Below are 26,225 nucleotides of genomic sequence, written 5' to 3' on the forward strand. Positions count from 1 at the left end.
CAGAGGTCTGAGAAGGTGACACAGGCGTCTAGGGCAGCACGTGGCCTGGATCAAGGAGAGGGGATTGTAGGAGATGGTGAGGGCTCAGGAGAGCTGTAGAAACTGGAGAACGGCTGTCTCTCACCAGCCTGGCTGTGCTCCCTGTGGATAGTGCTGCAGGGTCACCATGTCAAATGGATGAAGGGTTTGGTGAGTGAATGATGGCCAAGGAGGGCCCACAGCGACAGCCAAGGGGATGGATGGGCTGTAGGTGCTGGGAGGCTGAAGAGCTACCGGAGTTGGGATGAGGGAGGAGCCAGAGGAGGCCATAAGAGGAGGACACGGGGAGGAAGGGGAAGGTCCTCGTGTGCAGCCATTGCGTTCCAAGTTGACTTCACGTGTACAGCGGGGATAACAGATGTTTGCTGAGCCAGCCTGCAGGACCACAGCGCAGCTGATGGTTGGAAAGCCAGGAAATGCACCTGAAATGGACTTTAGGGCTGATACCCTACTCTGAAACTGTGATGTTCTTCTGTGAAAAGCCTCACCTCCTCACTGGTCTCTTGCTGGGTACCTTGTACGTCTGAGTTAGAGCTGCTCATGAGTATTCAAGGGTGCTCTCAACAGTCCTCTGTACAGGCAGTGCCATAAGCAGATCGCCTGTGACGTGCCACAAGGTAGCCACCTCTTCCCCTCTACAATCTCACCTTGATATTCTAATGTCAGCGCCATGAACACATCTTTTCGCAAAGACTGTCAAGCCCGCTGGGAAGGGGAAGTACATATTTAGAAAGCCTGTTCAAGGGCCAGGCCCTGGGCAGGTATTTTCAGGTGGATGATGATAAGTCAAGCCTTGTAAAAACGCTGGAAGATGTTCCTCTCATACTATAAAAAAGAAACCCCAGGGAAGATCCTGAGAGGGTGAGTGGCAGCCAGGAGTCAGGCTGTTCCGACCACTCAGAAACCTGCTGTACCAGGAGGGCAGGTCGGCAGATGCGGCTCTTATCCTTGCAGGGTGAGTCCTCGCTGCTATTTATTTTTATACTCCTATAGTCTTTAGATTAATAAAAATGCTAGAGGAAACATATTATATAGAAAAACTTCATTTATTCACATTAAATTATGGTATGAGTTTCATATACAAATAAATTCTGTGTGAATACTTAGTATAAAATGCTACAAATTTCAATCTTGTAAAAATGCAAAAATATTTGTAATATTATACATATCTAATTCCTTTAACGTGACCAACATGTACAGTAGCTGACACATGCACTCTCCCTTGAGCTGAAGCTGCTGACAGCATCAAGCCTTTGGTTTCAGTGACGTCAGCACTCCCTCCCACAGCTGCCTCATGATAAGCCAGGAGGCCCTCCTCCCCAAACCCCCAGCTCAAAATGCTTCAGATTATGAGCCTTCACCAGGAGGGAACCTAGCTCTTCTCTGGCTAGTTAGAAGGAACAGTCATGGAGAAACTGGGTCCTCCTGCAGTCTTTTTTTTTTAAGATGGAGTCTCGCTCTGTCGCCAGGCTGGAGTACAGTGGCGCGATCTCAGCTCACTGCAACCTCTGCCTACCGGGTTCAAATGTTTCTCCTGCCTCAGCCTCCCGAGTAGCTGGAACTACAGGCACACGCCACCATGCCCAGCTTATTTTTGTATTTTTAGTAGACAGGGTTTCACCATTTTGGCCAGGATGGTCTCGATCTCTTGACCTTGTAATCCACCTGCTTGGCCTCCCAAAGTGCTGGGAACACAGGCGTGAGCCACTGGGCCTGGCCCTCCTGCAGGCTTGATACCAGCCTGCCAAACTGAGAACAAGCCTCCACCGTGGAGAAGTGCAGTCCATCACTGGTCTAACTCATTTTCATTCTGCAGTGTCTTCATCGCTAGCCCCCAGAGGGTCATGCTGGAGAAAAACTGGCCCTCTGAGTTTCTGTAAGTGGTGGAAGATGCTCGACTACCCAGGGGGTCACCACAGTGGTTGTCCAAAGCAGCCAGAGAGGAGCGGATCATGGCCATGCCATCCGCCTGCAGTGGCTCACCACCGGCTGAGGAGTCCACATTCGAGTAAGCATATGCCTGAGGCTGTGTCTGCGGCATCTGGGGCTTGGCAAGTTTATCAGGATCCAAACTCAGCTTGTCCTGGTCACTAACTCCATGAGGTTGGATCATGGACCGTAACTTGCAATAGGAGCCGCCAGAGTGGCTATCAAATTCTGCCACAGAATCTTCCCCTGAGTGGACGGGGAGTTTCACCGACACCGGCATCAGCGTTACGGACGTGTCTTGGGAGAAAGAGTCTGAGCTCTGAGACTTCTCGAGGTCGGAGGTCTCGATGGCTTGGCTGAACTCCTCCAGCATGTCCGGGCTCTCGTCCCCAGCTTTGCAGTGCATCTTCTTGTGCCGCCGGAGCACTGCGGAGCGGGTGAAGCACTTGTTACAGATCTCACACGTGTACGGCTTCTCCCCAGTGTGAGTGCGGACGTGCCTGCGGAGGTCGCCTGATCCCCCGAAACACTTCCCTGGAAAAAGAAAAACATTTATTTATTTATTTAAACAGGATCTCGCTATGTGGCCCAGGCTGGTCTTAAGCTCCTAGCCTCAAACAATCTCTTTCCTCCGCCTCTCACGTAGCTGGGACTACAGGCACATGACACCACACTTGGCTAATATACATACACATTTGGTAGAGACAGGGCGATGCCCAGGCTGGAAAAAGATGTTTTCACAGTAGCCATTCTGGAAGGGTTCTCCCCTCCCTCCTAAGACACTGAACAACCCTGATCCGAGGAGAGGGGGTCACCTCGCAGCTCCTGCTCACTCTGGAAGGCTTTCCGTTCCTGTGGGAGGTGCTCCTCCAGATGCGGACCCCTCCAATGAACAGCCTTTGGGTTTGGAGTGTCTCAGTGTGAGACTTTGATTCTCACCAAGTCTCCCTGCACACGGGTACCCTGGGCACCTGCCAAGCCCGTGCTGAGAAACCACAGCTCTCCTCGTCGGTTTCACTGACATGTTCCTAAATCTAACACAGCCAATCTATAATTCAGAAACATCTTTTCTAAAGGTGTCTGTGTACTCGGGTGTTTTTTTGTTGAGACAGGGTCTCACTCTTTCACCCAGGCTGGAGTGCAGTGGTGTGGTCTCGGCTCACTGCGACCTCTGCCTCTGAGGTTCGAGCAAGTCTCCTGCCTCAGCCTCCTGAGTAGCTGGGATGACAGATGCCTGACACCCTGTCTGGCTAATTTTTATATTAATATTTTTAGTAGAAATGTGGTTTTACCATGTTGGTCATGCTGGTCTTGAACTCCTGACCTCAAGTGATTTGCTCACCTTAGCCTCCCAAAGTGCTGGGATTACAGGCGTGAGCCACCACACCCGGCCTGTATTCAGCTTTTGTTTTTGTTGTTGTTTTTGGGACAGAGTCTTGCTCTGTCGCCCAGGCTAGAGCGCAGTGGTGCAATCTCAGCTCACAGCAACCTCCACTTCTGGGTTTAGGCAATTCTCATGTCATACCCTCTCGAATAGCTGGGATTACAAGCATGCACCAACACACCAGGCTAATTTTTGTATTTTCTGTAGAGATGAGGTTTTGCCATGTTGGCCTGGCTGGTCTTGAACTCCTAGGCCTTAAGTGATCCACCCACCTCAGCATCCCAAAGTGCTGGGGTTGCAGGAATGAGCCAAGGCGCCTGGCCCTGTATTCAGCTTTTAACAACATTTTATGCATTCCTCTCCAGGATCTATTTCCTTTCTCTGTGAATATGAAAGGGAAGGGATCTAGCTCCACCACGGGAATAGGTAAGATGAGAAGTAACTCAGCACATAACCTTAAAAGGCCACAGACTAGCTAAGAACACGCTGCGCAACTTACATGAATATTTAGAACTTTTCACTTTACATTTCAATTCTCAGCTACCTAGCTCCAGTCAAGCAATGGGCGGGGTATGTTTTTTAAAGTCCTTGAATAATCAAACTGGATGTGAGCTTACATGCACTAAACTTTGGGCACATTTTCCATATAAAAAATACTGTAGGCCAGGTGAGGTGGCTCACACCTCTAGTTCCAGCACTTTGGGAGGCTGAGGCGGGGGACCTGCTTGAGCTCAGGAGTTCAAGACCAGCCTGGGCAACACAGTGGGACCTCATCTCTACAAAAAATAAAATAAAAGTTAGTTGGGTGTGGTGGTGCATGTCTGTGGTCCCCGTACTCAGAGGCTGAGGCGGGAGGATCGCCTGGCGGCAGTGAGCAGTGATCGCACCACCACGACTGCACTACAGCATGAGCAACAAAGAACCCCGTCTCAAAAAAATTTTAAAAACCAAAACACTGCAGCAACACATCACAGTGACCTTTGCCTTTGTGCTTTCACATCTGTGTTTTGCCCACAACGTCAGGCTCAGGCTCCTTCACGCTAGAGTGAAAGCATATTTAGTCTCCGTGTGGTCCTTACAGCACACACTTTACTCAGACGTGCGGTATTCTGTGAACTAGAAGCTTCACTGCTGCACATGCTGGCTGCTTCCAACTGTTTGCTGCTCTAACATAAGGCTTTTTTTCTTCTTTTTTTTTTTTTGAGATGGAGTGCCCAGGCTGGAGTGCAGTGGCACAATCTTGGCTCACTGCAACCTCCATCTCCCAGGTTCAAGTAATTCTTGTGCCTCGGCCTCCTGAGTAGCTGGAACGACAGGCACACACCACCATGCCTGGCTAATTTTTGTATTTTTAGTAGAAAACAGGTTTCACCATGTTGGCCAGGCTGGTCTAAAACTCCTGACCTTAGGTGGGATCTGCCCACCCTGACCTCCCAAAGTGCTGGGATTACAGGTGTGAGCCACAACGCCAAGCCAAGTTTTTATCTTTCTTTACATCGTTTCCTTATGATAAATTCTCAATAAATTACTGAACAAGATGGGACAACCACTTTTAGCATCCTTAATATGCAGAATTTTTAGTCGTGATAGAATTCCCACCAAGAAAGGGGGAAAGGGGGTTGTCTCTCTTTCATCTCTCAAGTAGAGAGAAGCTTGGCTCCATCTGTGTCCTGGTGTGAGGAGGGCACAGAGGAACAGTGTCCACCTCCTGCACAGTAGGTCTAGTGGGGGACAGGCGGGTAGGTGCCACACTGCTGTGGGCCTAGAGGCCCCTGAATCAGGCCTGAGTGCTGCCATCCACTGGACAAGAGGCATGCTGGAGCTTTTCGGAATCAGCCAGGGAGGATGCCTGACGGGCAGTGAAAGCCCAGCAAACCCTCCCTATAGTAAGTGGCTAATAAACCCAGGGAGCCAGGAAAGAGGCCAGCTGGAGGAACACACATGGCCGCGTGCAGGCCTGCCTCTTGGAAAGTGCAGTGAAATGCTGGGAGATGAGAGGGAAGGCAGATTTGAGAAGAACCATGAAGCCCAGGCGTGCATGAGAGCGAGAGCGCAAGCCTGTGAGTTTCCAACACTGAAACGCTCAGCACGTGCAGCCCTCTTGACATCGATCTGTCTAGAGATCCAAGGAAATGGAAACACACCCCCACGCAAGCATTTGTACATGGATATTACAGCTGATTTGCTGAGTCCAAGAAGTCGACTACAAAAGACCCCATGTTGTATGAGTCCATGCATAGGAAACGTCTAGAAGTAGTAACAAAGACAGAACCTAGAGGAGTGGCAGCCAGGGGCAAGGGCTGGGAGTGGGGTTGCTACTGGGTATAGGGCTTCCTTCTGGGGTGATGAAAATGTTCTAAAATTAGACCACGGTGAGAGTTATACAACTTTGTCAAACTACCAAAACCCACTGAATTGTTCACTTGAAATTGGTAAATTTTATGGTATGGCACTATTGTCTCAAAGCTGTTAAAAAATTGACCCTGTCACATAACGTTCCTGCTCTCTTCAGCTCTCCCCTAGTCCCCCGAAGCTGACCTTGTCAGGGTGGGAAACCACAGTTAGTGAGGCAGGCAAAGGGCGGAACCCTAAGCGGGGTGGAGAGGACAGAAGGGCCTACTCTGCTCCCTCCACTGCAGGGTCTGAGCAGTAGCAAGGCCTAGCTGGGGAGGGAGGAGAAAATTTACCTTTAAATCAAGTTCACAGCTGTGATAATTATTTAGAACTGATATTTTATATCAGTGATTTGAGACTACATTACTGATTCTTTGAGATGAAGGTCTTGCTCTGTCACCCAGGCAGTGGTGCGACCTCGGCTCACTGCAGCCTCGATCTCGTGGGCTTGAGAGATCCTCCAGCTTCAACGCCCCCAGTACCCAGGATTACAGGCACACGCCACCACGGCAGGCTCCTACGTTAGTGATTTAAAGTGATGAAATCTCACTTTCTAAGAGTCATCAGAATGGTCATGGAGGTGCCTAAATCTGTATCCAGAAGATCTGTGTACAATTTAAATGGAGGGACAGAAACCAGGTTTCCTCTGGTTACATGGAGAAGTCCTGCCGGTTTCGGATTCCAGCTACAATCAGAATGAGCCCCTCCGAATGGTGCCCTGAATCCAGGCTCCCTAAGCTGGACTCTGTGCTGTTTCTTATTTGGTCTAAACACATCATCATCAAAGTTGCTGTCACTCATAATTTTGCCCATGATTCAACACGCACCTCAACTACTTGTGATGGGTACACACACTCCCTCTTTAGAGGCCATGTGTGTAGGGATCCTGGCTCCAGCACTGTCATCATGGGTCATGCGTTACCTGACCCCAAGTCTCCATGTCCTCATCGGAGTGGTCAGGTGCCTGAAACCGAGGGCTGCCAGGTTTCCACTCTCCTTCCCGGATGCTCAGAACGAACCATCAAGTGCCCACAAGAATGGCCTCTGCTCTGTAAGTTTGGGGTCTAAAGAAGCCCACCCTGACCCCGGCATGTCCTCCTAAGGCTCTGGCGGGACCCCCCTTCTGCAGCCCTGGGCCGCTCTCTTCATGTGCAGCTGCACGTCCTGCTCCCTCCCCACTCTCCCTCTTCCCATCTGGACCATGAGCCCTCAGCACCTGGGACTCTGTCTTAGTCACCTTTGTATTGGGAGCATTTAGGACAGTTCCTAATACCTCAAAGACAAGCAGCAAATGCCTGACACACAAGTGAAGGAACGAACGAGAGATCATGTTGAGGCAGTAAATAAAACAGCACTACTCCCATTTCACCACAGAAAAAACAAAGGGCTCATCCCAGACACGCAATCAAGGGCTGGGGGGCGAAGCCCTTCCCACACACACGGATGACTAGGGGACAGGCGGAAACCCAAACTCACCGCAGGCAGAGCAGCTGTAAGGCCGCTCCCCCGTGTGCCGAATTCTGTGCTTTACTAACTTCCTTTGCATATTAAAAGACTTTCCACACTCATCACAGGTGAAGACTTTATCAGCCGTGTGTGTCTTCTTGTGCTCCTTCAAATTACTGAAGTTACTAAACCCTAGAGAGACCATAACAGGTGTTAAGCTGAAGGACAGAGAACATTTTAATCAGAAATCTTCAAGAAAAATAGGAAAACACTCAGCTGTACCTCGACCACAGATGTCACACAAGTGTGGTTTTTCTCCTGAGTGAATAATAATGTGACGCTGGACGTCGCCAGAGGCTGCAAACCTAGAATGTAATTTGAAAAGTCAATTAAGAGCCTTTCTACATTACTGTGGGCCTTTATAACTGTAGCTCACTGAGGGGGGAATATCTGCTCCTGACACTGTTCAGAATGGAATCTGAACTGGACTGGTTTCATTCGAAATGTGCACTGAAAAAATCCTTTTTTTTTAAGGAAAGCAGAACATGATGCGAGTGTCTTGTTTTTAAAGCATTTATTTTCTACCTGATTTCATTACACTTTCTTCCTCAGTTTTATAGAGTGCAAGACCAGGTGCTCTATGGTTTAGCATCACTGCCTCAGGGGCTATGAAGAGAGTAAAAATGGAGTCGCACAGTTCAGAGCCAAGTGCCCCTTCCACCCTTGCAGTTCTGCCAAGGTTCCTGGGGTCTCATGGGAGAGACTCTAGCTGGGTGCTGCCAACCCAAGGAGGATGACTTTGAGAGAGCCCGGAGTGAGTTCTGCCCTGGTCTAGCCATGTGCAACCCTGGCTCTTTTCACTATAAAATAAAATGCAAACAGGAGCTCAGAGTCTCAGGGACCAAGATGCATGGCCATCACCCTCCACTGTGAATATCCCCAGAAAATAAGCTCTTGTCTTTCTGAGCCACAGCAGAGACTTACACCTATCAGTCCTAACACTGAGAACAAGGGAACTAAATGAAGAAAGGGAACCAGCATTCACTGAGCAGATGCTCTGTGCAGATGATCAGTTACATTTTTTTTTTGAGACAGAGTCTCATGTGTTGTCCAGGCTGGAGTGCAATGGTGTGATCTTGGCTCACTGCAATCTTCACCTCCCAGGTTCAAGCGATCATCCTGCCTCAGCCTCCCAAAGTGCTGAGATTACAGATGTGAGCCACCGCGTCTGGCCCGGTTACGTGTTTAACAACCATTATCCCACTTAATCGTTCCTCAACACGGCCAGGCAGGCATTTTCACTCCCACTTTCCAGATGGGAAAACCAAGTTCAGAGACGGTTACTAACTTGCCTTAGACAATAATTCCAACCCAGGCCCTCAGATGCGGAAATCTATATTCTTTACTTTCCACTATGCTTGATAGCAGAGTATGTTACATTTGGACGAAGATGCTGTGTATAGACCTGGTTTTAAACACATGCCTTGGCTGGGCAATGTTGCTCACACCTGTAATCCTAGCACTTTGGGAGGCCAAGGTGGGTGGATCACCTGAGGTCAGGAGTTTGAGACAAGCCTGGCCAACATGATGAAACCCCATCTCTACTAAACATACAAAAATTAACCGGGAGTGGTGGCATGTGCCTGTAATCCCAGCTACTTGGGAGGCTGAGGCAGGAGAATTGCTTGAACCCAGGGGGTGAGGTTGTAGTGAGCAGAGATTGTGCCACTAAACTATAGCCTGGGCGAAAGAGCAAAAACTCCGTCTCAAAAATAAATAAATAAAAAATAAGCACATGCCTTACTCCGAAATGGAATTCAGAAGGTTCAGATTTCAAACCCCATGCAAAACAAGACACGCAGTGACTAGCAGCGAAGTGACACCATCTGAGGCTGCAGGAGGCCTCTGCTCCTCGGCATCTGGAATGGGCAGTGGGCAGCAGATGATACTGGGCCCCGAACTTGGCTTTCAGCGTTCAGGTAGCTATAGCAGAAAGGGAGATGTGCTGCCCTCTGCAGCTTTTGTTTGCTTTCTATCATTGGCAGAGACAATAGTTTTCCTGAAACTGAATCTAGAGTCGCTTCCTCCTTGGCTTTCCCCAGCATGTGCTGACACTGAATGTGAGGACTCTGATTTCTAATTCATCCCATGACTATCTCTTGCCCCAAGACGCTTCAGTATGAATCTGTAAGAGGCAGACACTCTGGACCATTTATTTTTATTTTTATTTTTGAGACGGAGTCTTGCTCTGTCGCCTGGGCTGGAGTACAGTGGTGCGATCTTGGCTCACTGCAGCCTCTGCCTCCTGGGTTCCAGCGATTCTTCTGCCTCAGCCTCCTGGGTAGCTGGGATTACAGATGTGCGCCACAACGCCTGGCCAATTTTTGTATTTTTAGTGGAGATGGGGTTTTGCCACAGTGGCCAGGCTGGTCTCAAACTCCTGACCTCAGGTGATCCGCCCGCCTTGGCCCCTCAAAGTGCTTGGATTACAGGTGTGAGCCACTGTGCCCGGCCTGTACTGTTTATTTTTATGGTCCCATATAGCACTTAGCATACAGCAGGCATCTAAAAAATGCTGAATCAATGAATGATTAATAAATGAATGTAAAAGCTACATAGCCAAAGTGCGCACAGAGCTTCGTGACAAGTATAGTCCCGGCTGGTGCCTGTTGTTCTGGCACAACCACCAGATGACGGAGTACGAGGCCTGACTGACATACAGCCAAGGGTGGGAAGGGGGGTTCAGGGTGCCGCCTGCACACACAGCAGGGAGGACCTCCTCATTTACACCACAGTGCAGAGAATTCCAACTGCCACGCACTTTATTCCATCTCAAGAATCAGATTCTTTCCCCAGGTCAAAATCCTACCCACCCAGAAAGACTCAGTTCCCTTCTCCCAGGGACGGAACTCTCACAAGCTCTTACAGGCCCACGGCTTGTGGCACCTTCCACCACTGCCTTCTCTCCTGAAATCTAGTCGCTCAGCTGGCAAGTCCCATTTCCCCTGGTAGACAGTCACCTCCTTGGGGGCATTAATCTATTATATTTTCAGAGACATTTTTAGAATGAATGAAAATTTTAGTATAAAATAATTTTGTTCCACATAAAGCCCCATATCCTCTTTGGGGCTCCTGTCCTAGATTTTCGTTCTTTGAATTAACGTTTCTTTTTATTATTCTCTTATGTGTCATGTGTAAAGCCAGAAGGTTTGAATTTAACCTGTTTTCTGCAGTGGCAGAGTGAGCCCACATGTGGCTCATCTGTGAGCCACCGCTTCGGAGGACACTGACTTCCAGAGACACTGAGACTCAACAGGCTCCCTTCCACACAGAAGAACATGCCCAGCACTGACCTCTTTCCACAGATCTCGCAGATGTACGGTTTGTCACCAGAGTGTCGTCGTAAGTGAGTCTGTAAGTTACCTGCCTGCAAAAAGAGGAAAAGAAAAACACACCAATAATGAAAGGTTTTTGTTTTTTAAATTATATACATTCAAAAGGAAAACTGACACATTTAGCCAGGTTTCAATCCAACTTCCAGAAGAAGATGAGATACACACAACTCAAAAGAAGCCACGTGCAAGGGGATCAAGAACAGCCAGAGTGCCTGGCCACCTGCTGCACCTGGCATGCATCTCTACACCATCCTCCATGTGAGCCCTTGGCTATGTCCTAGCTCAGGCACGTACTATGCAGTGCTTCCCTCTTACATAGCACCCTGTGGAGGCTGCTTTGGTGGTTGTCAAGCCTGTACTTTAAACAGGCCTTGATGTATCTTATTTGGGCCATGTATTTAAAACATTATTTAAAAAAAAAAAAAAGCACCATACATCCTTATTTCAGTGTTGTTTCTTTCTAAAAAACATGCTTTTGTTCATAAAGAAGGAAACAGATTTCTAAAAAGCACTTCCTCTAGCAAGTACACGTGGTTCTTTCTGACAGGTGTCTTATCTTTACCTTTGTACAAAAGTGCAAATCAGGAGGATCACAACAGCCTCTCAGGTGCTGGGCCACTGTGTTCCTAATTTCTGAAACTAGCAAGGCTTTGCCAAGAATGAAACGGAGATCATCAGATGGATTTCTATTTACTAATCAATAGGAAATCAATCTTAAATTACCTAAAGTACAGTGAAATTAAAACTGCAAATGCCTCAGATATTTAAAAAGCTACTTGCTAATGTTTCAAATTAGGATTTGGAAAATCTTCCATTGCTGTAATTAAGTTAATAGTCTCAACCTGTTATTTTTCCCCATTTTAATTTTGTATAGTGTTCTGTTGCAAAAAAAAAAAAAAAGAAAGAAAGAAAAAAATGCACTGAAATGAGCTAATATACCCAGTGGTAAGGCTGGCATCACGCACAAGATAAGCAAAAACCAAGAATGAATACTAGCCAACTAACACATGTGACTTTTTGAATTTGCAAATTGTATTTTAAATAAAATGCAAAGATGAAGATTCATGGTTAAGGTTTGAAGATGAGTTTGATATCGACCTGTGAGTGGAAACTAGAACTCCCAAGTATCAAAAAATGCCATCTGTGGACTATACAACATGGAAGATTCAACATGTCTGTCATATGCTAGGAAACAGAGTTAGACATCACATTTAAGAATATGATAAATATGGCTTAGAAAAAACTGAGATTTTCAGTAACCAAAGAGAAAGAGTTTGGAAAAACTTTGGAAAATATACAGCTTTTAACAGAATGGCTACTAATAACAATAAAACAAATATCAACAGCAATATACACTTGCTGAACTGCAAATAAGGCCTTTATATGTACTATCAAATTACCATCTATTTTCTTGAGATAATAATACAACTAACACTGTATTCAGATAAACTGTACAACTACCATTGTATTCAGATGAATAAAGTAGTTGTCCCAGTTACATGGTGTGGTCAGAAATTAATACTGGTTGATGTGAATCTAAACTCCTCTACTTGTGAGGAAAACTTGAGGATGCACAAGTTTCTATGAATGAAATAGTGTGTTTTGAATATTCAATATGACAGTAACTCTGCCACATAATGGAGAGTTAAAATAATACACCAGTGTTTTAAATTAGTCACTTGCAAATGTCAGAAAAGCTGATCAGTTACATAATAATCTGCATAGCACCATTTGCTGAACTGTTAAATTACAGCCCGCTTGTTTTCAGTTATTTTGTAAACTATGTATTATGATTGAAATGCATTCTGGGTCAATTCTTAGCAATGCTGCATTTTTCCTTTTTAAAAATGGCATAACAATTACTTGTTTTCAAAAGAAATATACTCGAATGATCTTCCATTTAATATTTTAAGTGGTAGGAAAAAAATGATCTTTACCTATTTTGTACTAGAAATAGATAATGAAAATAATCTTTCTCTCTGATAAAGGAATGCATATTTCTGATGAACAATATAAAAGCAGATTATATAAAACTAATGGAAGAGCCAGGCAAAATATCCATTAATACATTCAGATAATTTATTCCAGGTTACACAGCAAACTCAGGCCCGGATTATTAGAGCTTTAGTCAATTTTTTTTTTTTTTTTTTGGTAAACTTTTGATATATTCTAGTACTAAGGATATCCTAGGTGCACAGACCACATCTTAGAAATCATCTATAGTCGTGTCCATAAAAATTCTAGCAAGTGGTAATGACAATAATAGCTATCATTTCTTAAGAACTTACTGTGAAGCTCTTTGCTAAGTTGCTGCAAAGAGTATTTAACTTAGTCATCACAATGTCTTGTAAAGCAGTATTATTCATGTTTTACAGAGAAGTCAACATAGGCTCTGAGAGGTAAGACCCAGCCTTCGGTCATAAAACTGGGATTGAATTCACTAATTCAGGTTTGCCTAGTGACTCCAAAGTTTGAACTGTTAAACCTATGTTAAAGTTATTAGCAGTAAATGAACTTTGATCCTTTCTAATACCATTTTAACTTCAGATGGAGTTGTTAAAATTTTTAACAGAAAAACTCTGCTGTACAGAAGAATTAACAACTGCCTTGAGCAATTTTTATAATAAACTCCTTCTGACAGGTACTTCAACCTCAGTAATTAAACATGAACAAACCCAGCGTCTATCATCTATTTCCAATCATGAACACTCTTAACGGCAGCTGAGTGTTTATATGTAAAAAAAAGTCAGGAATCATAATCATTTAGAGATAAAAGGGATCCCAAATCTTTTCTTTTTTCTTTTGAGATGGAGTCTTGCTCTGTCACCCAGGCTGGAGTGCAGTGGCATGACCTCAGCTCACTGCAACCTCCACCTCCCGAGTTCAAACGATTCTTCTGCCTCAGCCTCCTGGGTAGCTGGGATTACAGGCCCATGCCACCACACCTGGTGAATTTTTGTACTTTCAGTAGAGACGAGGTTTCACCATGTTGGTCAGGCTGGTCTCGAACTCCTGACCTCGTGATCCACTTGCCTTGGCCTCCCAAAGTGCTGGGATTACAGGTGTGAGCCACCGTGCCCAGCCAGGATCCCAGATCTTAAACGTCAGCTAGCTCAGGAATTTCTAAACTTTAGGATTTCATGAGGCAATAAAATTAAAAAGAAAAAAATGTAAGGATTCACAGAGATGTCACTTAAATAATAATCACCCTTTTGATAAATTGACACTTAACAGTAAAAGTGTGGGAAATATAACCTTAGAGATGAAAATGTAATAGCTTGGGTAAAGCTCATTAATTGTCCTTATTTTTGTGTTTCCACCATGGATGGGTGACATTGTCACCTCTGGCATGAGTCCACATCAGCACCCTGGAAACGCCTCCCATACAGTAATCCTGCAGAGGACACTAACACCCCCGGACTTGGGCAGACAGCTGGCCAGACAGTGCTGCTGGGAGAGCAGTGCCTCTCAAAACCCATCTCTGTACCAGCTGCCCAGTGTTTCTATTTCTACCTGCTTGGGGGAACAAAAACAATCCTACTCCTCTCCCAAAGGACAGGGCATTACGCCTCATTTTCTTTCCAGTTTCTCACATGACAAGCGCTCAAAACTTGTCACTCTTTTGGTTTCTCTCCAATGCCCTCCAAACAGTCCATGTTCTACGCCACAAAGAAAACACTTCCCTCTGAGTGTGACTCAGTCACACTCTAAAGTATGACATGACTCTTCCTTGCAGAGATCTGGACATATACAGTGTCCAGTCTCACAGACAGATGCAGCCCCTGTTGTCACTCCAAGATGATGCTAACTTCCTTATGCTGGCATTCTCATTATGTGGGCTGTGGTTAACTTTTTAAAAAAGACTAACACACTAAATACTAAATTCTCAGTAAGCAGGATGAGAGATTCTTATTTGTAAATATTATTATACAGGAGCAATCCAATTCCCTATGACCACAAACATTTATTCTAGTTCATTACAAGAAAAGAATGTTAGGCATACGGTGGAGGATGGGTGAGCAGGCATCCTCTACTACACATCTCTTTGCAGACAATCTGCTTTCTTGCTCCAGCATGCCAGGGACACAGTCTCGCCCAGTGCCTGCTTGTCTGCAGGGCTCACCTAAGCAACCTCTCAAACACTTCATGCCCTCATGCTGTCCCAAACACACCTTTCAGGTAGAAAGGACAACTGTCTTTTCTTTGCCCACATTGTTCCTGTAGATATGTCAGCATTTCCAACATTTCACTGTACTTGATCACTTACATGTCTGTTTCTTCCTCTAAACAATAAGCACTTGGGCTGGGCGCGGTGGCTCATGCCTACAATCCCAGAACTTTGGGAACCGAGGTGGGTGGTTCACGAGGTCACGAGTTTGAGGTCAGCCTGGCCAATACGGTGAAACCCTGTCTCTACTAAAAATACAAAAATTAGTCGGGCATGGTGTTGCATGCCTGTAATCCATGCTACTCAGGAGGCTGAGGCAGAAGAATCACTTGAACCCAGGAGACGGAGGTTGCAGTGAGCCACGATCGTGCCACTGCACTCCAGCCTGGATGACAGAGCAAGATTCTGTCTAAAAAAAAAAAACCAATCTCCTGGAGGCCATGGCCATTTTTGTGCCCCCCCTCCCAGCACATGGCAGAGCTCATGGACAGCACATAGACACTGTAGGCTTGCAACAAACATTAAAACAGTTCCTTGTTCACCAAAATCCATACTTTACTATGAACATAAAGCAGTAATATACATCTGAATACCATCACTGCGTATGACTCTACAGTCATAGAAACCTAACAAAAGTACACAGACAAATATAGAAGGGAAGGATTTCTGGATCAAGCAAGGGCTACCTGTGGTAGGATTTAAGAGAGTTCGTACAGGTCAAGGGCTACAGTAGTAGTTCTCAACCTTGGCTGCATATCAAAATTGCTGAATTTTTAAAAATACCAACACCTGAGCCCCACTCCAAATCACAGAATCAGAATCTCTGATGTGAGCACCAGGCATCCGGGCCAGGAGAGAGGAGTGGAGGCGGACTGCAGCCTGCCTGAATATCTGGTTTTAATTTATAGGGTCAGCGATGTAGAGTCAGAGAAGTAATGAAAATGATGGAACTTCTACTCTCATCATAATTTAAATGTATAAAAGGCTTTCAGCCCTAGTTTTTCATTTCATCTTCCCAACAGTTCCGTGAAGTAGTATTATCCCTATTTTAAAAATTAGAAAAATAAGTCCCAGAGAAGTTGTGACTGCTAATCATTAATGGTTATTAGTCTGAGTCTCATGCTTTTCCCATCAAACTAAAACTGCTGAGATGAAAATGGTGGGGGCAGGGAGGTGCCTCAGAAAGATCGGCATCTGAGGGTCGTGAGGACAGACAGGACAGAAGAAAGTGGATGGCAACAGGCGAATGCTGACGTTTCCTGAGGGCTTACTGGGTGCCAGGGACTGCTCTAAGGACTTGCCTTTATTAACTCATTACTCCTCACACTCTATGGGATTAAGTGATCTTCTTATCAGTGTTTCACAGATAAGGAAACTGAAGGGCCAAAGGGTAAGCTTGCCCAAAGTCACAGTGTAATTAAGTCCTGACAGAGGCAGAGCTCAATTCTAGACTTTGCAGCCCCAGAGGCTGAGCTCTGAACCCCAGGCCAGACTGGCAGGAAGAATGGGGGTGGGGGTGGCTCATCAAGAATGGCAGCTGGACTGATGAGCACTCAGCGCAGCTCGTCAAATCCTTCCTGAACACCTGCTGGCTGCTGGGTGTTCTCCTGGATGGGAAAGAAGACACAGCCCCAGGCCCAGCCCAGAAAAACTAACCGTCCAGGGGGATACAACCCAACCGAGTACAAGAAGGGAGACACAACGACTTGCTGAATCCCAGCAGGCAGGGGGTCAAAGAGTGGGAGGGTGAAGAGTCATTAAGGTGGCAGGTTTGGGTGTGTGAGAAAAGGAACTGACACCCTCAACAGAGGAAGAGAAAAACTGGAAGAGCCAGCTCTCGGGGGAATGCCAGAAAACACGGTGCCTGCCATTTCCACGGTGTCTCAGCTCCCGAGGCACGCACTGCTGCCGCAGGATCTACCATGCTCTGTGCGAGACAGTCGTGCCGGTGACCGTGCCCTGAAGAGCTGCGCCCTCACGCCCTGGAGCAGCTTCTATGTGATTTACCTCTGGAAGCCCCGGGCGCCGCACAATAGTTACCTTCTGTTTCAGAGAGAAAGTAGGTTCCCACAAGCCATTTTCTATAAAACATTAGGTCTCGAGGTTTCTTTGTGTCCCATGCCCAGCGCAGTACCTGGCCCGTGGGAGGGTATAACGAACGCTTCCTGAAGGAGTAAGGGACTACGTGTCCAAATGACCTTAAGAGGTCAGTTAAAGGCAGCAGTCAAAACAGGGAACAAAACTTGTTTCATCTTTTTTCCAACATCCCACAATCTACAGTCCCAACAAGAATAAGGAGATTACTTGTCTTTGGCCTATGCCAGCACAATGTGCAGCCTCCAGGTACACCAAGCTCAAGGTTGTTGACTGACCTTCATTCGTGAAACGGAAGACATATACTAAGTTTGGACTCATCGTTAGTGAGGGAAAAAAGTACTGTAAGAATTCACATGTGAAAAGTGCTATTTTTCTCTCAAAGAACTAGAAATCTGTTTTCTTGAAAAAAATTTTTCCTGATTTATTCTGAAGTCTTTAAGTTACAGATATAATCAGAGGCTTCTCTCACAAGTACAAAGGTATGTCTCATTTCCAATAAAATAACACTGTTTCAGGTTTCCAATTATTAACAATAAATAAGAGTATTCCCACCTGAGAGAAATGTTTCCCACAAATGTTACATTCAAAAGGTTTCTCACCTAAAACAAAACAAAACAACAACTTGTAAAATCATTACTAATATTTCTTCAATCATTTTTTGTTTAAATGACCTCCTATGTACAGTCAAAATGACATTATGTTCTGTATCATAACGGTATGAAAATGGGGAGTGTCTGCCTCCTCACAGTTATCTCTTGCCTTTATTTCTACACAGAGATGACAAAAGGTATACATATATATAGAGAGAGTCAGAGTCCTGCTCTGTCACCCAGGCTGGAGTGCAGTTGTATGATCTCGGCTCACTGCAAACTCCGCCTCCCAGGTTCAAGCGATTCTCCCACCTCAGCTTCCCAAGTAGCTGGGATTATAGGTGCCCACAACCACACCGGCTAATTTCTGCATTTTTAGTAGAGATGGGGTTTCACCCATGTTGGCCAGGCTGGTCTTGAACTTCTGACCTCAAGTGATTTGCCTGCCTCAGCCTCCCAAAGTGCTGGGATTACAGGTGTGAGCCACCGTGCCCGGCCAAAATCTGTATTTTCCTCTAAAATATTAAACAGTTCTCCAAATAGAACCTATGTTAAAATCCAATGTATTTATCTGCATCAAAGAAGACTCACGTTCTGGAAGTGGTCTTTTCCTGTAGTCAAGATGAGTTTTCCTGCTGAGCAGCACGATCCTGCTCACTTGTTCTTTGGCCTGATGCCACTTAACCACCAATCCCTAACAGTCATAGGGTCACTTGTTCACACCACACCAGGTATGAACACAGAGAACCCCAAACAGAATGGGACCTCCTGAAGCATGAGTGTGACAGGGAAAGTGTCCCTTGCCGCAGTCTTCCTGCCTTGGTTGCTCAAGGAAGAAAGGAAGCTTTCATTATGGGAGATGTGCTCCTCTGCCTACTTCTTTATCACCTCTAATTTCAGTAACTGAATAACTGCACTTGGGGATAGAACAGATTGTAAGAATGGTACTTTACTACAGAAAAACCACAGCTGTAGGCTGGGCACAGTGGTTCATGCCTATAATCCCAGCACTTTGGGAGGCTGAGGCAGGCGGTTCACAAGGTCAGGAGTTAAGAGACCAGCCTGACCATCATGCTGAAACCCCGTTTCTACTAAAAATACAAAAATTAGTGGGGCGTGGTGGCACGCACCTGTAGTCCCAGCTACTCAGGAGGCTGAGGCAGGAGAATCGCTTGAACCCAGGAGGCAGAGGCTCCAGTGAGCCAAGATCGCACCACTGCACTCCAGCCTGGGCAATAGAGTGAGACTGTCTCAATTTTAAAACAAAAACAAAAACAAAAACACAGCTATTCTGAAATGTGGTCTATAGAAAATGATCTGAATTTAAAAGCACACCCAGTGGTACTGCCTTTGATCTGATTAAATATAACCCTAATGAATAGACTTTAAATATCGAGAACCTTTCATTTTCCCCATTTCCCTCAAGTCAAATGGTTTCATTAAGATCTTCTTTAAAAAGTATCAACAATGATTTCCCTTCCTACTATATTGTTTGGGCTTGGTGCCTTGAAGAAAGCAGCTTGCTCGCTTTCTGGGCTCATTCTAGAATTTATATATAGACACACATGCACACACACACACACATTTGAGATGGAGTCTCGCTCTGTTGCCCAGGCTGAAGTACAGTGGCGTGATCTCAGCTCACTGCGGCTTCCGCCTCCCAAGCTCAAGCAAGTCTCCTGCCACAGCCTCCCATGTAGCTGGGATTACAGGTGCCCATCACCATGCCTGGCTAATTTTTATATTTTTAGTTGAGACGAGGTTTCACCATGTGGGTCAGGCTAGTTTTGAACTCCTGACCTCAAATGATCTGCCCACTTCGGCTTCCCAAAGTGCTGGGATTACAGGTGTAAGCCACTGTGCCTGGCTAGATATTTTTATTTTATCCTGAAAATGTCTAATGGCTTCCTCAACCCAGAATAATTATATTTATATTATTACTATATTAATAATTATATTAATTCTGTATTCTAATAAATGAAACTGCGTTTATGTCTGAAGTTATTGGGGGTGACAGATAATAAGTTGAAGCCCCATAAGAGACATAAGAATTTGAAAAGAGAGAGGTCACCAGTTACTAAAACTAATAAATGACCAATGTTAACAATTCTACTCCAGTGAGCCTCAGACTTTTTGGCCTCGGGACCCCTTCACACTCTTAAAATTGAGGTCCTAAAAAGCTTTTGTTAATATGAGCTACAACCCATATTAACTACGTGTGTGTGTGTGTGTATATATATATATAATTGATATCTACCATATTAGAAATGAAAACAGAGTCATCTTTAGAACAGATACATACACACTTCACTGGCCATCAAGGTGAGGACTTCATCACACGCCATGTAGCCTTGGGCAGACTAACTGTACACTCATGAGGAGGAAAAAACAAGTAACATCTTAGACTATTTTGAAAATAGTGTGGGCCGGGCATGGTGGCTCACGCCTGTAATCCCAGCACTTGGGGACGGCGGATCACCTGAGGTCAAGAGTTTGAGACCAGGCTGGCCAACATGGTGAAACCCCACCTCCACTAAAAATATAAAAATTAGCTGGGCATGTTGGCACATGCCTATAATCCCAGCTTCTTGGGAGGCTGAGGCAGGAGAATTGCTTGAACCCGGGAGGCGGAGGTTGCTGTGAGCTGAGATTGCACCATTGCACTCCAGCCTGGGTAAGAGCAAAACATTGTCTCAAAAACAAAACACAACAAAAACAAAACAAAAAACAAAACAAAAGACTGTTGGCCTCACAGACCCCCAAAAGGGTTCCCTAGACCATACTTTTGAGAATTGCGGCTCTTATCAGTATAGTATTTATGTCCCTGTATCTTTGCCATGACTGTTATCTGTCATTCAAAGAGGTTCTCCCAGAATAAACAATTTTTGATTCCTTTAAAAGCTAAGCAGGTAAGTTTCACAAAAATAAAAAATTACAGCCATCAGGCCACGCATGGTGGCTCACGCCTGTAGTCCCAGCACTTTGGGAGGCTGAGGTAGGCAGATCACTTGGGGTTAGGAGTTTGAGACGAGCCTGACCAAAGGGTAAAACCCTATCTCTACTAAATATACAAAAAAAAAAAATTAGATGAGCTTGGTGGCACATGCCTGTAGTTCCAGCTACTCGGGAGGCTGAGGCAGAAGAATTGCCTGAATCCAGAAAGTGGAGGTTGCAGTGAGCCGAGATCGTGCCACCGCACTCCAGCCTGGGTGACAGAGTAAAACTCTGTCTAAAAAAAAAAAAAAAAAAAAATTGCAATAATCATTAGACTGCAGGAGATTTAGGCAAAACAGAATGATCTAAAGTTTTTTCAGGGCAAAACTAAGTCTGTGATAGTGCCTTCACATGGAATAATTTTGAATTACTAGTGATAATAACAGTACTTTATATTCAAATGCACTAAAATGTATCAAGGACTTTCATAATTATTATTTTTTTTTTGGGACGGAGTTTCGCTCTTGCTACCCAGGCTGGAGTGCAATGGCGCGATCTCAGCTCACCGCAACCTGCGCCTCCTGGGTTCAGGCAATTCTCCTGCCTCAGCCTCCTGAGTAGCTGGGATTACAGGCACGCGCCACCATGCCCAGCTAATTTTTTGTATTTTTAGTAGAGACGGGGTTTCACCGTGTTGACCAGGATGGTCTCGATCTCTTGACCTCGTGATCCACCCACCTCGGCCTCCCAAAGTGCTGGGATTACAGGCGTGAGCCACCGCGCCCGGTCTTCATAATTATTAATGAAATTTCCCAATAATACAAGGTGGTAAACACCTATGCAAACTGGGAATCCATAGTGATAACAGAAGGTCACATCAACAAACACAATTATATATACACCTTAAAAGCAGTTGTTGTGGAAGAGTCTTGTATGTTACTTCTCCTGCCTATAAAGTAATTGTTCATCTGTAAGGTGTTGTTAAGCTCATGTTTAATTATAGGAAGAAAAGTAATAAATATGTATTGTATAACATAATGGGTGTGTGTATATATATATATATATATAGTATACCTTAAAAAAACTTTTGGGAAAGAGAAATAGGCATGAATTAAGATAATAAACCTTTGAAATTTCAATGTTTAAATTGGAAGAATTTTCATTTGAGAATATCAAACGGTTAAAGCTGATTCTTTTTTTTTTTTTTTAATTTTATTGCATTTTAGGTTTTGGGGTACATATGAAGAACATGCAAGACTGTTGCATAGGCACATACGTGGCAGTGTGATCTGCTGCCTTCCTCCCCATCACCCACATCTAGCACTTCTCCCCATGCTATCTCTCCCCAACTCCCCTCCCCCCGCTGTCCCCCCGCCATTTCCCCCCAACAGACCCCAGTGTGTAGTGCTCCCCTCCCTGTGTCCATGTGTTCTCATTGTTCAACACCCACCTATGAGTGAGAATATGTGGTGTTTAAAGCTGATTCTTATTAAAAAGTTTACCTCCTGCCTCCCAAATCGGAATTTTACAAATTAGATACTCAAATTCCTTCCAAGAGAACTTTTAGAATTATTCAAAGTAAATTATGTTAGTCTAAATTGATCTACATTATGCTTTCAAAAAATAAGCTTAATCTAATTCTAAAAAGGCAACTAAATATAGCTTATCCATTTTAGAATTAATTTAAAATTCTGAGTGCACCAAACTTACTATACTTCTTTAGAGACAGATGGTTTGTCACATAAAAACAGTTGAAATAAAAATTAAAATGTGCACCTTTTTAAAGTGGCTCTATAAAACCATTTACAAAACTTTGTCAGATGCATCACCAAAAGTATAAAACAAAAAGTTAGCTAATGCCCCTTATTTTGTTCAAAAACATCAATGACATAAAGCAATAGCAAAACTTCTTACAAAAACAAGAAGAGCCAGTGGTGTCTGAACATCTGCATTACATCCTTCCCATCTGCCTGTGGGTACTGAATCAGTGTACCTGTATGAGACCGTTTATGAAGCTCCAAGTTGCTTGGGTGTTTAAAAGGTTTCCCGCATAATTCACACGCGTATTGTCTCTGGGACTGAAGTGTCTGGGACTGGTCTTCCAGTGCTGCCGGGTCTTCGGGCCTCTCCGTCTCACTCATGCAATTATAATTCTCACAACTGACGGGTTCTTCACTTTCTTTTTCTTCAGTACTTTGGCTGCTAGTTTTCTCTAGGGTATTTTCACTAGCAGATTCCACCCTCTTTGTTAAACCATCATCCGACTTGGGTTCCGATGTTTGCGCTGCGGATTTCTGTGACTTTAGGAAATTGAGTTTCTTCAGATGAATGGCCTTTTTGAGCCTCATCTGCTTGACAGGTTGTTGGTATATGGCGTCTGACTCAGGGTCTGGGGCAGAGTCATTCACAGGCTGGGCCAGGAAGTTAGAAGGCAAGTGCTCGGAAGACTCCAGGGTGCATTCGGCATGACTGACAGCACAAGGCTGGCTTTCTATCGTGGTAAGGTCTGCGGAGGTGCTGAAAGCACAAGGCTGCTCAACGACTCGCTCCTGACTGGGACAAGCTGCGTGTTTATGGTACTGCTTACTGTAAAAGTTTCTGAGTTTGTAATAGTGACTTGGCTGTTTGAAAGGCAGTTCTGTGCAGGTGCCGTCTGAACTATCAGGGGCTTGTTTTGCTATTTCACCTGTGGAGTGATGAAGGTTCACTGAGGGTGAAGCATGTGAATGCGATTCATCCAACCCTTTATTATGCTGTGTGTCTGCCGAACATTCCGGCAGTAAGTGAGGAGAGTAGGTGTTTTCACTGTTAACACAAGTGGCATCGGGGGTCAGGGTGCTTTGCAGAGACAACGTACTGTTACTAGGCATGCCAGGTGGCTGTTCTACAGTGGCTGATTTTAAAAATGTGTGACACAGACTCAGAACATTTTGAACTTGCAAACACTGTGCTGTGTCCAGCATTACTTGTATATTGTCCTGGTTAAGCTCTAGATGAGAAGTATACATGAAGTCCAGGATCTGCCCTATGCCACTGACATTTTTAATATTCAAGTGAAAGACATCATTCTTCTGGCTTGAAGAATTCTGAAAGAGGCTCCTGATAAAAGAAAGAATATCTGTTTACAGTGTCAAAAATTCATACCATCTTTTTCTTATAAATAACATTCGTATATTAATATTTAAAAATACTATCCTATGAATGTCAAGACTTTTAACACAAGTACATTTTAATCCTTTAAAATAATTTAGCAAACCATCCAACTAAATAATTCAGATGAATTAAATTAGTGGATTGAGTATTCAAACTTCAAATATATCTCAAAGTAAATTTTTCGAATATACTCAATTTTACAAATTAAAAAAAAATTACATATAGTAATATGACTGATAAACCACGAATCAAGAAGATTCTAAGATAATTCCCAATATGACCTACTTAAGAAATAAAAGTTTGCTCTAAATAGTTTTCAAAATGTAATTATCCATATATGTTAATTATATACCAATAGAGTACACAAAACTAAAGAATATACTGTTTTCCATATTTCATAGTCTGACAAGTATTATATTTCAGGCCACAAACCATATAAACAAATATTTCTACATCCAAGTGCCTAGAAAACTTAAAATAAAATAAAAATAGCTAGAATAAACCAACCCTCCACATACATTCCTTTGTAACCAGTAATTTTTTTGGCTGTTAGGTTTTTCAGCAACCCAGGGGTTCAAAAACCAACAGTAAGAAAAACCCTATGAGTTAATGAAGAATAAAAGGCACTCTAAAGCCCAGGCACTTTATTCTGGATATAAGCCACGGTCACAGGTGAACAAATTTGTATTATGTATGAAATAATAAGCTCAGGTATGTAAATTGAAAACATTTTGTCAAATACAGTCACCTATTTCCCCTAAACAGCCTCCAGTTCTGTTTCTAAGTGGAAAACAGCCTGATATCACAATATCAAATTTTAATTGTCCTGGGAAGACAGAAAAAACAGGTGATAGCAAACTCAAGAGTTTGGGACCATTTTGCACAGGAAAAAAACCTGCTACCTACCTCAAGAAGCTGATGCACTACAATGTGTAATGTGGCCTATACAATAACTGAGACTTAATTTGATGATTCAGGATTCTCAAGGAAAGAGCAAATCATGTCCCACGTTGTCTACTAGAGCAGTAAAACCGTATGCATTTTGGAAACAAAAAGTACTTTAAAAAAGAGACTTTGTATGTAAAGATAGATAAATCTGCTAACTACAAAATGAACTTATGCAGAATCACTTAACTCTAACAATTTTTTTTTTTTAAGAGACAGAGTCTTGCTCTGTTGCTCAGGCTGGAGTACAGTGGCACGACCACGGCTCACTGCAGCCTCCATCTCCTGGGATCCTTCCATCTCAGCCTCCTGAGTAGCTGGGAATACAGAATAACATTTAAATAAGCTGAAAAACAACTTCTTGGTATTATTTTTTATAAATAAATATTTCATATAAGCCAAAATGATTATAAGGTTTTCGTAGAATATTCCAATGAGAAACAAAAGCTAAAATGCTTTAATTAAGAAAAAAAAAGAAAAACACAATACACAGAATATGTTTTTCCCTCTCTGATTTCTTATCACAGAAAAATTCTAACCAGGAACTTAATTCCTCCACCATTTTATGTTGAAAGGATTGGAAATATATGCAGAAGACTGACAACCAGAATTATTAAAATGGAAGACAAAGAACCAAAATACTTTCAATCATCCCAAATTCATTTTCATTAAGAGCCTCTTTTCTTTTCAGGTTACTCTAAACACAAAAGCAAAAATAATAAAGATGATTAACAAACTTAAAAATTAAAACAAAAAACTCTTACAAAATCCAATGTGTTATGAAAAGATAAAGACAGTGAAACCTAAGGAGAACAAAATGTGGTCAAAATACTTCCATACTAGAAGAGCTTTACCCTCAGTTCACAGCTGGGAGAATGAAGTCTAAAATACCTACCTAAAATACTGGCTGAATGCTGCTAGCACATTCTTATGTGCTTTAAAGCAGACTCCTTTTACCACCAACATACAGTCACAAAGCAGGCCTTGGATTCGCTGCTCATGCAGTTGCTGGAGGAGATGGCAGCTGTGGGTAGCAACAGGGTCCATGCTCAACCATTCAAGAGACCTACAGCAAAAAATCACAAATACGACAGATATTCTCAAGGACCTCACTGGAAACTAAATGGCATTGAAAATCACTGATTGATCTGTGCTTCACTCTCCCATTACAGTTTCACACATACACATGTGCATGCACACACACACACACACACACACACATACACACCTCTGTTTCTAAGGCATCTAGAGCAGTGCTGTTCAACAGAATTATCTGTCATAATGGAAATGATCTCTATCTGCACTGCTCAATACAGTAGCCATTGGCTACACGGCCATTGAGCACTTGAAATGTGGCTGAGGGACTGAAATTCTAATTTAATTTATATTTTAAAAGTCACAACATTGGCTGGGCGCGGTGGCTCACGCCTGTAATCCTAGCACTTTGGGAGGCTGAGGTGGGTGGATCACCTGAGGTCAGGAGTTCAAGATCAGCCTGGCCATCATGGTGAAACCCTATCTTTTTTTATATTAAAAAATAAAAATTTTAAAAAGCCACAATATTTAAACAGTCCAAATCTAGAATATGACCATGCCAATACTATATGTACTTCTCTTGTGTCTACTAAGGAATGTATCAAATGAAAAATAATATACACATATATAAAGAAGTATAAGGTGACAGAAAAGCCAGCTGGCTGAGATCAAATCCATATTTATCCAACATGTATTCACAGGTCACTGAATTAGAA

General features: G+C 43.9%; 1 protein-coding gene across 3 annotated transcripts in view; it reads right to left on the reverse strand.

Annotated features, from left to right (window-relative positions):
* Positions 1–1,674: 1,674 nt before the first annotated feature.
* Positions 1,675–26,225, reverse strand: part of ZBTB49 (zinc finger and BTB domain containing 49) — a 33,111-nt gene continuing 8,560 nt past the window's right edge. For 2 of the 3 annotated variants that reach the window (XM_032254186.1, XM_032254187.1), the window contains exons 2-8: positions 25,370–25,540; positions 22,370–23,475; positions 17,405–17,451; positions 10,546–10,619; positions 7,475–7,557; positions 7,223–7,384; positions 1,675–2,502 (exon numbers count right to left, since the gene is read on the reverse strand). In XM_032254186.1, coding sequence (XP_032110077.1) covers positions 1,826–2,502; positions 7,223–7,384; positions 7,475–7,557; positions 10,546–10,619; positions 17,405–17,451; positions 22,370–23,475; positions 25,370–25,521 — 2,301 coding nt within the window. In that variant the 5' untranslated portion in view covers positions 25,522–25,540 and the 3' untranslated portion in view covers positions 1,675–1,825. The remainder of the gene's footprint in view (positions 2,503–7,222; positions 7,385–7,474; positions 7,558–10,545; positions 10,620–17,404; positions 17,452–22,369; positions 23,476–25,369; positions 25,541–26,225) is intronic. The other variant, XM_032254189.1, reaches the window with a different exon arrangement.

Source organism: Sapajus apella, unplaced genomic scaffold, assembly GCF_009761245.1.
Source record: "Sapajus apella isolate SASKATOON/1434 unplaced genomic scaffold, GSC_monkey_1.0 scaffold85, whole genome shotgun sequence".
NCBI lineage: Eukaryota > Metazoa > Chordata > Mammalia > Primates > Cebidae > Sapajus > Sapajus apella.